The sequence below is a fragment of the Emydura macquarii genome, unplaced genomic scaffold (genome assembly GCF_026122565.2).
Source record: "Emydura macquarii macquarii isolate MOO-44397 ecotype Brisbane River unplaced genomic scaffold, CSIRO-AGI_Emac_v2 contig_2636, whole genome shotgun sequence".
NCBI classification, from domain to species: Eukaryota; Metazoa; Chordata; order Testudines; family Chelidae; genus Emydura; species Emydura macquarii.
Genome location: NW_027132773.1, coordinates 31,983,666 through 32,000,288, shown reverse-complemented (window position 1 = coordinate 32,000,288; position 16,623 = coordinate 31,983,666). Strand labels below are relative to the sequence as shown.

General features: G+C 39.0%; 1 protein-coding gene across 3 annotated transcripts in view; it reads left to right on the top strand.

Moving 5' to 3' along the window:
- The first annotated feature begins 2,455 nt into the window (after positions 1-2,455).
- The window catches only part of TAFA5 (TAFA chemokine like family member 5), a 532,150-nt gene continuing 517,982 nt past the window's right edge, over positions 2,456-16,623 (top strand). For all 3 annotated transcript variants that reach the window (XM_067564384.1, XM_067564383.1, XM_067564382.1), the window contains exons 1-2: positions 2,456-2,526; positions 3,046-3,510. In XM_067564384.1, coding sequence (XP_067420485.1) covers positions 3,399-3,510 — 112 coding nt within the window. In that variant the 5' untranslated portion in view covers positions 2,456-2,526; positions 3,046-3,398. The remainder of the gene's footprint in view (positions 2,527-3,045; positions 3,511-16,623) is intronic.

Here is a 16,623-nt window from a genome sequence, read left to right as displayed (position 1 = left end):
TAAGAGAGATGCTCTGTTTGAACAAGAAGTTACTGGACAAATTGCAGGAATTAATAGATGAAATTCTGTGGTCTATGTTATATACTAGGACAGACTAGATGATATAATGTTTCCTTCTGGCCTTAAATCATGTATCTACACATACCAAACTCTCTGTATCTGTTACAGAGCTGCTATCTTGAGGGTGTTGATGTATACATGTGTGTTACAATAAATTTCTCAACACTATGTTCAACAGTCCAGGTGTAACGGAAATCAGATTTCATTGCATGTTCACAGGGATCTATTTAATTTGCATGTTGGTGCCGGAATTAAGTAAACAGCATCCCATGCTGAGACATTTTTGCCTAATAGTTATTTGGAGTTGTTCTGTAAATGGAAAATTTGAAAGGTCCAATATTTTTTTTTTAAACCAATTATGCAGTAATGCTTTAAAACAGTATACGTCAATGGATGCTGAAAGAACTGTGGAATTTATATGGATTTATATGGATTTATAAAGAAAATGAGGAATCTACGTGATTAGGAGGGTTCACAAAGATTTATTCACTAAACACTAAATAATTTAATAAGTATTAAATGCTCCTTTTCACAATCGGTGGGAAGAAAACTTAGCCCATTGCTTTAATGGATTTGCTTTATAATCTATTCTCAAACATAACAGAAAAAAGGACTTTAGCACTGAAAAATGAGGCAAAGGAAAATGGCATCTTGGAAGAGAAAGTTGTACATAAACCATTATAATATGACAGCTATAGAGCCATCTGTGTAGTACAACTGAGCACATAAGCTTATTACCCTAGCAGCTTAGGGTGCAAAATACTGTTAGAAAAGTAGATTTCAAGTCAAGGAAGCTGAATCAGCCATATCTTCATGGTGCAAAGATATGAACGTTGTTGCTGCATGAGGCAGATCAAGCCAACAAAGTAGTTTAATTATGTGTATTTGTATGAAAATTTCCTCCAAAACCCTTTCTTGAAAATAATGTAGACCCCATGTACAATGATTAGTTATGTAGGTATGTTAAGTGAAAGAGAAAGAAAGCAAGAGAGGTTTGTTTGAAGTATACTACTCTCTATGTTTTCACAATATTTGCATACTGTGAGCAGAGCATAAACTAGAGATCCTCTCATGGCCCACCTCTCTTTCCAGTCTGCCAGTCCTGATTCCACCCTTCTCTTAGAGTCGCACAGAGGTTGGTTACTTAATGTAGAATCTAAAAGTTTAATTTGAGGACATTGCTAAGGAGACACCAAATGGAAAAGCTGTGCTGCAAAGAACCTTTTAAAGTGTTTCGTTTGATCAAAAATTCCCCTGGAGCCTGTGTGAATCCTAAACTGGGCTATGTTTGGCATGTTGGAATGTCTCCACTTGAAGGGTGACATGCTTCACTACTGTGACAGAAATAGTCTGTAGTACCTTCAAGTATTCTGGATATGGATCACCCCTTGATATAGAAGAGATGCTTCCATTAACCAGCTCATAACCATAACCATAACCACAGGTGGCAGGATATTTACAGTGGGTGGCCAGGCCGAGAGATGTCTAGATGGGAGGAATTCCCAGGGCTACTTTTCTTGAAATTGAGCATCAGCTTCATTTAAAACAATGACAGTGTCCGAGGAAAGAGTGAGAACCGCTGCGGAGCAGTGGCTCGATGATGTTGCTGGGGCGGCTCTTCCTGTCTGACCCACCCTGATTTCAGAAGGGCAGTGCATTTTGCTAGCATGGAGAGTCTGTGGTAGAAAAACCAGTAGGTGCTGCGGGAAAGCTCGCAGGTCTAAACACGACGCTGAAGGCAGCGAGTTTGCCCGCACAGTGCCCCGGAGGTGCGCTGCTCTGCATCAGGTGAGAAGACCGCTGGGGCAGATTATTCCCAGCTGTGAGTCCAGTGAAGCCAACCCGACTTTGCGCGGAGTGGGGGCTGCAGGAGCCAGTTTTGCTGCGATAGCGCCAGGAGGGAGGGCTCGGCTCGCAACCTCCCCAGCTCCGCGCGCTTGCCCTAGGTACAGCCCAGCTCAGGCGGCCTCTAGCGGGAAGGTGGGAAGCGGCCGCCCCGGAGCCGAGATAATGCGTGAGACGCTCCCACCCCCAAGGGGTTAAACCGCTTCCGACGTGGTGTCGGTGTCAAAGCGAGCGCGGAGCGGAGGAGTGAAAGCCGGGAAGCTGCCAGAAGCAGCCGGGCAGCGGGAAGCGCAGAAGGAGCCGCCGTGCACCCAGCCACCGGGGGGCAGGAGCCCGGGCAGCCGCCGTGCGCCCAGGAGTCAGCATGGGCCAGCAGGGGGAAAGCGCCCCGCGCGCCCAATCGTTGTAGCGGCCGCCCAGGGCAGCTGCGCTCGGGCGCCCTTCACCTGTGGGCGCGAGCCGCTTGCCTCCCTCCCTCCCTCCTTGTATCGCCGGGGCCGCTGCTGCAGCGCGGGAGGCGCCTAGAGCCGAGCCGAGCCGGCGCTTGGAGCGAAGCGGGCGGGGGACCTGCTGCTGCTGCTGCTACTTCGGCGGACACAGAGCCTCCGTGTAAAGTGTCCCGTGAGTGAGGGATTCTTGCTCCCCCCCCCCCCCCCCCAGCGTCCCTTCTCCAGCAAGCCCTGACGATCCGGCGGGAGGGGAGAGCCGGCTCTGCTGGCGCCTCCTGCTTCGGGGCTCTCTGGCCGGCGTCTCTTGCCCGGCTCCATCGCCATCCTCGGCTGTTGGCCGGCACAGCTGCCCCCCCTCGGGGCTTCCCCCACCCCGACCCCTGCCGACCCGGGGAGCGGATCTCCGTGGGGTGCTCTGCCTCTGTGGAGCTGCCAGGCAGCAACCTTACCAGCTTGGGGGCGGCGGGTGAATCGGGTGCCCTTCACCCGCCCCCCGCCCCATGTGCTGCGCCGCGGTGCTGGATTGGACTGTGAAATGGTTGCAGTTTGACAGGGGGTTACCCCAAAGCTGCCTTTCGGCTGGGGTGGGGGGTAGGGAGGTTTCCCCCCTCATCTCCTCCTTGCTGTAACTGATTTGAGAACATTTACGGGATTTTTTATTTGCTTTTTTGAAATTTTTTTTGCGGGGTAGAGGAGGAAAGAAACACGCCAACCAAAACTTCCTCAGATAAAAAGCCTCGTCTGTGGCTCGTCACCACCCGGCGTCTTAAAGCCCAGAAAAATCCAAAACGCTGGTGAATCGGTGCCACGGTCCGGGAGGAAACCCAGCGAAGGCCCCTGCACAGAGGTTTTTCCATACTTCAGAATCATTTTGCTGTCTCGCTGAAAGATGCTTCCTGCAGCATGATGGGGTTGCTGTTGCTGAACCCTTGGGTCTTATGAAGATGTTTTTCTTTGGGATTACACGTGGAGAAAGGCGATCCGTTAAGGGGAGAACTGGCTGGTGAAACTAACTGATATTTTTGCTCCGGGGAAGTGGCTTCAATGGCTCCATCTCCCAGGAGAAGCAGTAGAAAAGATGCCAACGCCTTGCCAAGCATGTCCTCAACTTTCTGGGCAGTCATGATCCTGGCTAGCCTTCTGATCACCTACTGCAGTAAGTACATTTGTCCTGATGCTTCCACTGGACACAAATCCACGCCCTTTCCGTCCGAGGTAACACATACCTTCAAGGCCAAGGTTTCAAACCAAAAGGTGTATTTACTGTGCTCTAGATTCTCTCTCTTCTTCTCACCCTCTTCTCCCCCTTCCCCCCCCCCCAGTTAAAAAGCAGATAAGACCTGATGCTTTAATATTGCTATTACAGAAGAACACTTGAGACACCCTTAGACTGTAATTGTGGTGTTTCAAACATGGATAGAGTATTTCTTTTTTATTTTAAGAACAAACTTTAGTTTTACCAAGCATAATCTAATTTTCCATAATGATTAGTTCCACTGTTGATTAAATGTAATCAACTTTGAGCAGGAATGCTCCCTCTTCATATATAGTCTTCCACTTGCACACTTGCTGAACAAGATCTATTTTGCTCAGGTTTATTTCCCTTACTGAGAGCACATACTTAGTCTATGACAGATGTCTAAATATCGCCAGGATCATATGTGATTCTCTGACTGTGAAATTGCATTGGAACAAACCCCAGAATTTCCTTAGCACTACCTCAGCAGTATACTAAAGCCACACCAGGAGTTAATAGCTGTTTGATAATCCGTTGATCATTGTATATTAGTTTGTTGCAGGGTTGATATTCTTCTCAGATTAAAGTACTAAAGAGCAGAAATGTAATTACACAGATTTTGGGTGTATACAAGTTTTAGTAAGAATGGATACCATAAGAATTCATTTTTTTAAAAGAAGTCTTTATTTTTGGCTGAAAAACCAAATATTAACACTGATAATGCAATCAGTGTTATTGCTCCCAGTAAGTTTAGTTCTCAAACAGTTATGTAATATATATTTAACTTGACCATCTTCTTGCAAAAAAATAAAATTGTCCACAGTACTAGACTGAGCTATTCAACAGAAAAAGTAAAAAAAATACAGTTTCTGTGTTTTATAATAAACCATATCAGTATAGGGATGTGTACATACACAACTTTGTGTCAAAAAAATGAATTTTAACCCATGTTGTATTCCCCTGTACTGGTAACTTGACTTGGCTGGGATCTGTAATTTACGTGACATGGATATTCCATTCATAAATGTAAAGTAGAGATTCTGCAGAAAGCTTGTCATGTTGCGCTGTACTGGTAGTAGGCTATGATGAAAAAGAAATGGATTCTGGTTTTAAAGAGTGTGCCCAAGGCATTTCCTAACCCTCCATTCTATTCTCTCAAACCTTATCAAATTTATCATCCCTCAGCATTCTCTGAAATGAGATTGCAGCTAGCTATGAGAACCTTTTCTTCACTGCTTTACATGTTATAGTAGCTCATGACACTGACAACCTTCATTCACTGCTTTTGTGTGGCAGAGGCTGATGATACTTTTTCTAAAGGATAATTCTAATTTAATGTAGAATTATTTTATAAGCACTTATTGTAAATTAATAACACATTCTGAATTAAACAGCTCATTAAAACAATGTAAAATATGCTTCCCTTTTAATCAGTTCTATTTTGTTCATGATGTAGTAATCAGTTTGCTCATAAACACGGAGGGTATCTTAAACAACTTATTAAGATTTAACAGAATTTACTCTAATGCATTGGGAGATAAGTGTTCTGATAATCAATACATGCATATTAGAGGGTGATTAGTTAAAGTGTAATGAGGATTAAGCTGGATCTTATTTTATTAAATCTGCATTAACTTCCATACAAATTTTCTTTAGAAAGTGCAGATCTCCAGAGTGTCACAGGTTTCCTAGCTGAAAATGACAATAGTCCTTCTCTGAATATACCTTCAGTAGTCATAGTACAGTAATGGGTTAACTGTATATCCCAACAACTCTCAGAAGGAGTCTTTCTAGAATTATATATGTATATGTATATATTGTGTTTAAGGATGAGGGAGTTGTTGTTGTTCTGTGAAAGGGGAGGAATTTTTGCCTTCAATTGTATTGTTTAGTTATTGTTCGGTATATTTTTAGCATTGCTTACTGGTGCTGAACAATCTGAATGTTAGCTGGTATATGCAGACAATATCTTGGTGTGTTTAAATGAGCAACCACAAATTTATTTTGCCAGCAAGTTTTATACTAGATGGTGTTATTCAAAATAACATATTCTTCAGACCATATAGTGCTGAATAAACACCAGACAGCCTGAAACATGTAGTATCGAGTCACTTCACCATTTATGTAGTGTTTCACTGATTTAATGACTGAAGGTGCAACTCCAAATGTTAATGCAATAGTTTACATATTATCTGACTGCTATAGTACTTGAAGAATTGTTAATAACATCCTTGCCCTGAAAGAAAGGGTAAAGATGCCTAGAAATCTTAGGAAGAAGTGTGTAGATACTAACTCATAGTTTACAGTATTACACAAAATCTCTTCAAATTCATATAGCTTCAGTCATCCATTCATCATATGATGTATTGTTTATTAAAGGGGAGGCTCTTTTTGCTTTCTTTAAAGAGAAATAAGAGACCTGAATTCTATTTATCTAAATATTTTAAAAATACCAAAACATAATCCATTATCATTAGTCAACATTTTCACACACTTATGGCTTCAAGTAATGGAAATTACACTGACTTTAGATCTCTCTCTCTTTCTCCCCCATGCCTCCTCACACACTCGGCTTTGCTAAATATAAAATAGTAAAATGTCAATATGTTATACTCATTAAAACAATAAAAAATATCCAGTAAGGATTTATATCTTTAACTGTTGAAACCTGGAGCTGCGGTTTTAATGAAGACAGAACTTTTATAGTATTGTAAAAGCAAATGAAAAATGCAAATTAAACTGTTCTGTATGTATTGCTCATTTGCTTTGTCAATCTGTTCATGCTGACAGTATATTCAGAATACATTTGTATGACGCTGCTTGTTTCTCTTCTCTGTTACTTTAAAATTTTATTATTAGGAATGTGTTTCTGTTGTGCAGGACGCTATGTCCTGTTACTAAAAGCATCTGATATTACACTTTGAATTCAATGTAGCACATTTGTGAAGACTTAGAGAGAGCTTTCAGGAGATGCATGTATAGTCAATAAGATTTTTATTTATTCTTGATTTTCAGAAGCACTGTTATTTTCTCTTTGTAGTGGTAAAGATGGTAACCTGACCATTTTTCTTCCCTAAATGTTTAGTTTATATTTAGGGATAGTGGCTCCATCCTATGGTTGAAGACAGATCTGCACTGTACCAACTAAGTTAGTTGCTATAGTGATAAAGTCTTGTAATTCTGTCATGCTGAGAAAAATATTCTGAATTATGATTGTAGGCCTTAATAGGGGGAAAGAAGTAAGACAAACGTGAGATGGTAAAAATAGGCTGTTTAAGTAAGACTGTATGATAATCATTATCAAGGAGCTTACTTGTTTACAAGAAATAAAGGAAATGTAAAGAAATCTTGAATATCACTATCCTCTATGCTGCTGAGCACCCTCAATTGCCATTGAAGGGAGAGGAGCTGAGTAGTGCTCTTAAACTCTAATTTTACAAACTTGATTAATGAATAGTAACAGACTGGAGAGAACTACTTGCCCGAAGTTTAATACTTCTGTTCTGTGAAGGGGTATTCAATGCAGTTAGTAAAAACGTACAAACAGGAAAAAGGAGATCCAGCCTCCTAACAACTGTGTGTTAGAAAAAATCATTCATCTGAACTTCCTATGACTTTAAAGCAGTATGCTGCATTAGAAATGCAAGAGGCATATTCTCGACACTATAGGGTATGAATTCTGGATGTATCTGCTTCAGCTCGCGTCATGGTAAACATCAAGGTGCTTCTGTTTGGTGTGGTTTTTATAATTAAATGATAGCTGTTGAAACAAAGTGTGCTTCAGCTTTAGCTATGTTGTTGCAGTTAAGACTCTTTGACTTCTCCTGTTCAGTACTATTATGTAAGCAAAAAGGATATTAATGGCATGTCCCTTTTAGGTTTTTTTTTTTTTTTTCCCTTTATTGAAGTAATACTCTAAAGTGCAGTAGATATGGATCTTTAAAAAGTACTACCAAAATTGAGTTCTCTCTTGAAAGTTCATCTTGCTATTTTAAATAACATGGTCTTAAGAGGTGTCATATGCCAGACTTCATATCGCTGACTTGATACACAAAATCCTGTAGTCATGTATGTTTACTGCAATCCTTTTGTGTTGTAAATATAAGTACAATGTAATTCATACTAAGATAAGTGAAAAGTGGAAACATTTCTTCTGATTCATTTTTCCCATGTTGAATGCAATTTAACAAAATTGTAATGATAGCACGGTTAGGCATACATTAAGGGCTTGATCCTTCAGCCCTCGATTTAAGTCAATGGTGCAGCAAGAGTGAAGGATCAGACTCTTAATTTTTCCTTGGATTTTTTAAGTTATGTTTTGTACAACATTGTGTATGTACAGTAAATAAATGATTTCAGTAACAGCACAAAAGAACTTTCAGAGCTAAAGTTAAAGCCGGAGAGTTTCAGATTTTTTTCAAATGCCAACTATTATAAAAAGGAGAAAAATAAATTAGATTAATGCTCATGAAAGGTGTCAGATTGACCTCACCTGAAACTGAAGTCCTCTGCTTATGCACAGAATAGACACTGCCACTATCCATCCAATATAAGTTTCTCGCTGTCCTGTCACTCCTGCTCTGGAGGTACCATCTTTCTAGGAGGGAGAGATCAGTATGGCTTGTAGGCCGAGCCATTCCTTGGCATGTCTTCTGAAACTGCCAGCAAAGATACCAATTAGTTCTAACTGAACAACTCCAGTAAGCACTGGATTGAGACTACCAACTTATTTTATGCAGGCCACTGAACAGCTGTCAGATGATAAAGGTCACCTCTGACCTACATCAAAAGTAAACAAGTGACCTATGAATGTAGAGCTTCCATCTCACATTACCAAACCCTTGTCATCCAGTTCTGTCTCCATCTAATAAAATCAGATTTTTTCTTTTGTGAATCTGTGGAATCAATCGGTAGAATCATTGTTTACTGTAAGCATTACTATGCTTGTATTTCTATCCCAAACTCCGAATTTTGAATAAATGCAACATATAAATGAACTTGAATCACTCAACCTGCTTTTTGTCAAGTTTATGTATAGAAATGAAAAATTATGATTTTGCGACATTAAAAATAAAAAGTAAAACATTAAAATTTCCATCTCTTTATATGATATACCATCTGCTCCTTTTCAAGAGGGTTCATTTTTTAATTTAAACATGGTACTTTAAAGTTAATGACCTCTACAAAATACCACCTGTCAGCCAGAGCACCAAAATTGACATTGAGAATGTCGTATGACCAGTTATTTGGACAAGGTACGAGGGGATCTATTACATGGATTTTATTGGAGGGTACTTGCATCAGAATCTTCTTGCTACAAATGCTGCATTCTTTCCTTTCCTTTTTACTAATATTTTTGTGTTGTTGCTATTTACATTTCTCCAAATGACTTTAAACAAACATAACTTTAATTCTGTTACTTAGAACTTCTGTTGAATGACTGACATTGATTTAATATGAAAGCAATTAATTAAAAAGGGTATAAAGGTCTTCTTCTGACATGTTCTTATTATCCTTCACATGCCTATTGTAAATAGAGGTGAGGGGAAGGGTAGTCATGATGATTCTTAATTATTAAAAAAAATATTTTGAGGTCAGTTATCCCTGAGGTCTCTTCCATATGGGCCAAAGCAACAGAATAAAATGTTTCTAGAATGGTTGCTGGAAAGCCATCTTATTGTATAGTTGGCAAGCATATATGGACTGGAGTTAAGTGTTTAAGACTAGTGTTCAACCTAGGATTCAACTCTGTTAAATATGTTATGCCCTTTGTGGCACAAACTCATTCTGTTTTCTAGCATCACTATGTATTTTTTCTCTGTGCTGGTACTAATATGTGGCGACTGCTTTTATATGTGCATGTATTTGAAGAGAGAAATACAATAATGAAGGCAAGAGCACATTTCTATACCTCTTATAAACTTTTCTAATTTTTAAACCTAGTGAGTAAAAAAGAGCTTGCAGTAGCTTCGTCACTGTTTTTTAATTTCTCCATCTTTCAGAGAACAAATTGTACTGCCAGTGGTAATAAGATCAGCTGATGGGGAAGTGGGACCAGTTCATGCAAATCTGGTAATTCCTGCAAAACTGTTTTATCCGATAGATGACTGTCCTGCAAGCCACAAATCATTGTGGGAGCTTCTCTGTTCCACCCATCAGTCTGTGCACTGCTTATAGAAGCTGAAGTGGTTCTGGAGAATGGAGTGGGAAGCAGAGGCCAATAGGAAATATAGCCATCACTGACTCATGTACTTGTACAGGTAGTTAAGGGTGTTGGGAGGTGAGGGGGAAGGAATGGATATTAAATTGGTGGAGGAGGGAAAATCTGTGGTGCACTCCAGCCAGGGCTGTTATAAAGGGGAGATCTTTGATCCACCATCTCCTCTTCTCAACCCTGTGGTCACAGTCCAATATTGCCAAAGAGCTGAAACTGCAAGAGTTGTATTACACACTGAGCAGCACCAAAGCATGATCAGGAAATACCATGGTAGCACTTAAACCTATTCAGGGTGTGGTGAGTCCCCTAGTGTCCAGGGAACCCATGCAGGTGTTGTCTGAGGCATAATCTGAATTGGCCTGGGGAAAATCAAAACAAAAATGTACCCAGAATGGACCTATTTATACCATGGAACCTCTGGCTTGTCTCCTTTTCCAGAAGCCTAACCGGGTCTTTGCTACTATCAGTTTCATTAACACAGAAAGCACTTGGATGCTATGAGTGATGCATAGCAGTGTAAAACCTATAAATGGATGCAGGTGATGTCATCTAAGAATCCTAGTCTCTTGGTCGGTCTATCTTTTTGGTTATTTTGAATTCAAAATAAATTATTAGAAACAGTTTTCAGGCTTTGGGATATATTTGCCATGCTATGTCATCCTGAATCTTCAGTGTGGAGTTGGATGGTTTCTTGGCCAATTGAAAGAGAAGTTGTACTACTGTTTACCCAGTCAACTGGCAAACTGTTTATTGTAGAAATTTTGATAAAACTTCTCTTCATGGATGCTGAGTCCATTTTAGTACAGTGAATATGAAGACTTGATTTAAAAAAAATATAAAAAGGATCCACCAAATTCTAAAATTATTTGTAAAGACTTTCTGATTGATAGGGTTATTCCAAAGGTTTTGTGTATATTTCTTTTAATAAATAGTCCCTACTTCTTCCAAATCTATCTATAGTCCAATGCACAGCTTTTTATGCACTATTTCCCTTTTTTAAAAAGGGAAACTTTATAGTTTATCTAATGAAATGTGGATTTAATGATACTGTTGTACATAGAATGTAAATAATATGTTTTAGCTAATAATGAACTGGTGCAATGTATTTCTCTTGACTATTTTTCTAATTTGCATTGTCTATCTTGACAGGTAGCCCAAATGGGCTCATACTGAAATAGGAAAATGGAATTTTATGTCCATGTGGAAATTCATTCACTTGCACAAAACTCTGCTCTGACACAAGACTTTTGGCCTGGCTCCAACTACCAGATTGGGCCCATGTTAGAAAAGACTTAGTTTGTTGTTCTATTATCCATTGTTGATATGGAAATTATACATGGATAAGGCACAATATTGGCTTATGTAGATCTCTAAATTCACCTTAATTTAATTAAAAGTAGGTGACTTCTCCATATCAACAAATGCTCAGATCAAAACACCCAAGAAATTGGTGAATGTTTAAATACGTACTCTATGATTTGGTTTCAATTTTTATTTTCATATGTTTGGAATATGGTTCCATTGACTAGATGAACTCTGAAGTGGGAGGATGGACATCTAGTTTAAAAAAATTATAACTGAAATTAAACCAGTGCACTATGCCAAGTTAATCTTGACAAAGATTATTTTCTTGTCAAGACAGTTCATAATATTCCAGTGCTTTTCCAACCTGCATAGATTAATTTAAGGCTGTAATAAAGTGAAAAATATTGTATTGAAAATTTATTTTGGGAAAGAAATGGCTTTGTGCTCATTCAATAAAAAGTTAAAAGTTCCTGAAACCTAGATTCTTCTCCTGATTTTTGTTTAGAATGGCTTGACCACATCTTCTTGCTAGTCTTGTAAGCTAGTTACAAAGATAATGCCTCTAACACTGTCCTAGAATAACACACAAGATTTAGGCTTAGTGTAATCACTTATTTTTGTGCTCAGGGGCCTGCACAAGGGGAGGAGCAGAGGCACAGGCCCTCCCCAGTAATTGGGGAGGTACAGAATTCTTCTGACCCCAGGGCTTCAGTGGGAGCACAGGATGTGCCCCTCTAAAAGCAATCAAATTTAAATTCCTGTGCATGCCCCTGTCTGTGCTAATTTAATAGCATTTTACACCCATTTCATACAGTCTAAAACAGCTACACAAAGCGCAAGGCAGTGGAGATCTGGAACCAAATTGTTTACTGCTACTGTGGTTGCTTTGGTTTCAATTTTCTTCTTCTTATGGGTTTTTTAGTTCATGCTCATCCAGTAAGAGTAGTGATAGTTTTTATTCTGATACTAATCTGTTTAATACAATTGTAGATGACTGTTCTGAAGACTTTCTGAATGTGACTTTGGAGAAGTTTCAGTACCATGTTTGGTAAATAAATTTCAGTGTTCCACTTTTAGTCCCCCACTCATAATGAAAATTATATTATTTTTTGCAGACAAGATAACCATCTGTGCCCCTTTTGCATCAATGCTAATTCCTCCCTTTCTCCTACACTTCCCTATGCACCCCTAACTTCTCAGGGTTTTTTTAAGAGGAATGATATAATTCTCAGAGTGCTGAAACTGAGAGTTCTTAAAGCAATTTTTCTGCCACCTCTCTAAAGCCTTCCCCATCAGATTAGATGTTTTGGCCATAATTTATTTTTATTGTAAGTTGATTTTTCAGTTCAAGCAGCCAAAGATGATCAATAATCATATACTTATTTAGCTGTTTGTCATCAATTCACAGCAGGAAGAACACCAAACACACATACATGCTCCTTGTGTCCAGGCCTGGCAGGTAAGAAGAAATGGCTTGCACGTACTTTTAAAAATACATTCAGGTTTCTCCATGACAGGATCTTAAATAATTTGTATTTTATTTGCAAGACTTTCAGTTAACCTTTAGGTGTTCTTATATATTTGATTGCCATAAAGTGATATAAAAACGATTAACACCCACTTTCTGAGACATTCATCTGATGTTTATCAAATATATAAGAACTCTTAGGGCTAAGAGTAACACTGTAGGTCAAGATGCAAAACAAGCACTTTCGTGGCAAGTGTTATTGAGCAACAATGGGAGGGTCTTGACAAACTTGTCAATACATGTGTCAAACTATTACAGCAAATACATAGACAGGAGGATGTTGTTGGCATAAATAATCAACTGACAGCAAAATTTTGTAATTGTCTTTCACTCTGAAGCATCTTGTACTACTTTTGTTTCTTAATTGCAAGTCTCCATTTGCTTCACCAACATTTTCACAAGGCCTTATCCCTCCAAAAGAGGGGACACAAGGTGAATTTTAGAACAGTGGTCCTCATAGTTATCTGTTAAGTCCTTCTCTTTCCTTACCCCCATGAGGTTTCTTCTGGAAAAAACAAGAAAATTATGTAGTGCCACAGAATCTGCAGTCTGTCTCTTTGTATTCCATCTTCACTGCAGTTAAGTTACTTTTATGTAATTAGTGGGGAACTTGGAGAGAGACAGGGTGAAAGCGCTTTACTAGATATAGTATTATGTAAATCATTTGGGGAGAAAAGGGGTTGGAAACATCTATCTTACTTGTTCAGATATTCAGGAGTTGAAATTTCTCCTAGGAAATTTGTATTGTACTGTATAAATGCTGCTGCTCTCACAATCCTTTTGCCTGGAGATACTTTGCTGTCTTCCTACCCTCATTCCTTTATCTGTACATTCTCCAAAGCTTTGGTTCTACAAAGATGATAGTGATAGACTACATCCAGCATATTCTTAGGTCTTTTCACCTTTCTCTGTGATGGTTCTCCTTATTACTGATTGCTTATTCATGGATGTTTCACTCCCAACTACTAGTCATATTTGGTTTTGCTGCCTATACAGTCAGGGGCCCCCATGTGTTAATCTTGTCTAAATGTCATTCTGTAATTTTGTTAATTTTTTTTAAAGTTTCTTTTTAGAACCTTTTTACTTTTACCTTTTACTTTAAAAGTGTTTAATGTTATATGGGCTTCCCTTCCTGTTCTTTCCTAGGCAAGTATAAAGTGCTCTTGTGAGATGTTAAGTTGCTATCAAGTATTGTGAACTGCAAGTGAGCAATTCAGACTAATGCTATTTTTATAATTATGGTAACTACTTTTCAAGTATTGTGGAAAAAATTGTAGGCATTAGCTTGGAAAAAGTGAGTCAGTGGCATTTCAAAGGCAACTCTTATGATATGGCTTTTTTTCATTTTCAGTAGATCATAATTATGTACAACATTTGACAGGAATACATGTAACAAAGTGTAAAGTGTAGACTTTGATGAAACTAAACAAAAGGGGCTTAAATTATGTAAAATGTATGTAAGATTAAGAACCATCATTGAATGCGTCTTTTCATAAAGGATTGTCTTTACAAAAAAATACATGCTTTAGAATCTTGAATTGAACAGAGCAAAACTAATATGTTTTAGTCTTGGTATATAATGATAGAGTTATCACTCTGTCATTCTTGGACTTTAGCAGAGAGAATTTCCTGTTTGACACAAACTGTAAGGCATGTTCAAGAAAAACAGAATCTGCAAGTCAGAACAAAATGTTTTGTACGTCAGTTCTTTTAAAAAGAGCTGTGGCTGTAACCCACAAAAGCTTATGCCTACAAAAATTAAATTTGTTAGTCTTTAAAGTGCTACAAGACTCTTGTTGTTTTTGCTGTATACACATTAACACGGCTACCGCTCTGGAGTTCTTTAAAAGGGCACTCAGAGTAAAAGCAGTGAAAGGTACTGAACTACATATAATAATTGAAGTCTGTTTTGTTACCTAGTGCTGCTTCTAAAAATGTATGCAACTGGGGCAGATTCCCAATAATAATAAAGTGGGCCAAATTTTTACACTTTTTTTGTGTGTTTTCTTGACTAAGATCAAGTAATTTGGCCCTGCTCTGTTTCTGCCACTCTGCTTTATGTCTCTTATTGTCTCTGGCAAGCAGAGACAATGGAACGTGTTTATTGTTTGCCAGTGACTTCCAGGTCAAATGTACTTGGTATATATATAGAGAGAGAGGGGACTTCCCCTCTGTCCCCCGCCTCCCAATGTCAAAGTGAGAACTGAGAGTTAGACTGAATTGTCTTCCTTCTTGTGCATCAGTAATAAAGGATTTTGCAGACCAAATTCTACCTTGATGTGCTGTGCAAACGTGGTATGAGTAAACCATTCTGTTGGTAATGCACAGAAAATAGAATCCAGCTCCCTGTCCCATAGCTAACAGGAGTTAACATCAGTAAAAACATATTAAAGCAGCAGATAAAACTCTGAGTGGACTCTTGAAGTAGAGCTATTTGGAGTATACTATAGCGTTTTAAATTGCCAAGTTTATCATTGCTCTACTAACAAGAGGTGATGTCTCTGAAATACACTTTCTGTCCCTTTTTATATTCCTGTCCTGTTTTCTGACTTTTCCTGTGACTTTTTCTTCCTTCTCTGGAGGTTTCTTTTTTAGTTCTATTCTTATCTCCTGTTCACATTCTCAACCCAACGTTCCCTCGACTGCCATTCTCTCTCCCACTCTTTAACTTCAGGGGCAAGGAAATGGCAATGCTCTGTAGTGTTTCCACCAGGAACAATGCACATTACTGTAAATATGCAACAATTTTTTCCCAAATGTAGGACTGTGCCCTGAAATAAAATGATTACAAGAAAATCGTTTCCTTTCTTAAACTGATAGGTTTGTTTTGTTCTTAAGGGCTGAGATGCTGCTCTATTTTCTGGTTTTGTAGGTAAGAGAGGGAAGCGTGGAAATACTTACACTTTAGAAAAGCATCCACACATAAATGGTCTGACCTTTTGCATGTCAGTTGAAATGGTGGAGGGAATTGGAAGGTGGGTTAAATTATGGATTTACAAAACTTGTGTCTCTTAACTTTACAAACTTGGTGAATACTTCTTTAAATAATGTGTCGCTATCTGCGTGACAAATTGCCAGAGGAGAAAATCCCACATATCGACACTGTCTTCATACTTACAGATGTCAGGAGAGTCTAAATCAAACCACCTGGCATTTGGACTCCAGTGAATGACTACATACTGGTTATTAATGTCCTCGATATGGAAATGCTGTGTTTTCCTTTGTACGTAAGCAAATCCACGTGACAAAGTGGGGTCATCAGCTCTGCCTGTTCAGATTCACTTTTGCTTCCATGGAAACTGATGTACTAGGTTTTTAAAATGCGATTGTGTGCATGTGTGCACGCGCACATGCGTGGGTGTGCACTTTTGGGGGGGGGGATTGATTGTCTTTTTTAAAAAGGTAACATTTTCTCTTCTGTTTCTCTTCTGTGAGCCTCCTCACTGTATCTGAGCACCTCCTTAATATTTAGAAGTGAGATAACATTAACTTTCTCTCCCCCCTCCCAGGATATAGGGGGGGAAATGAGTTTATAGGGTTTTGAAATGAGTTTAATGAGTTTATACGGTTTTGGAATGTGTTTGGAGAGAAATCAGTGTGTGAAAGCCAAGAAAGGAGTTTAGGACTTGTTTTGAAAGTTGTTTGTGTTGTGGCCATTCTTATCTCCTCTAGTCTCTTTCCCCCCCCCCCGGAAGAAACGGATAGTCAAGAGGCAGCATGTGGGTGCAAGTGAGACCTCCCACTTGTTCTCCAGAGACAGCCTACAGCCACAACTGACTTATGCTGAGTATTAAACAACAGTTAGAAATTTTAGAAACGTTTGGTTTCTAACAGCTATAGCATTTCATATTTGAGGAAGACAGTAGGAAACATCATTATATCTGTCCAAAGATTTCTTGGAAGGCTTGTTGGCTAGGTAGTTCAGTTGCAGCATAGACTTGCATAGCTGGAACCTCTGGTAAAATATTTTGCTCTATAAAAA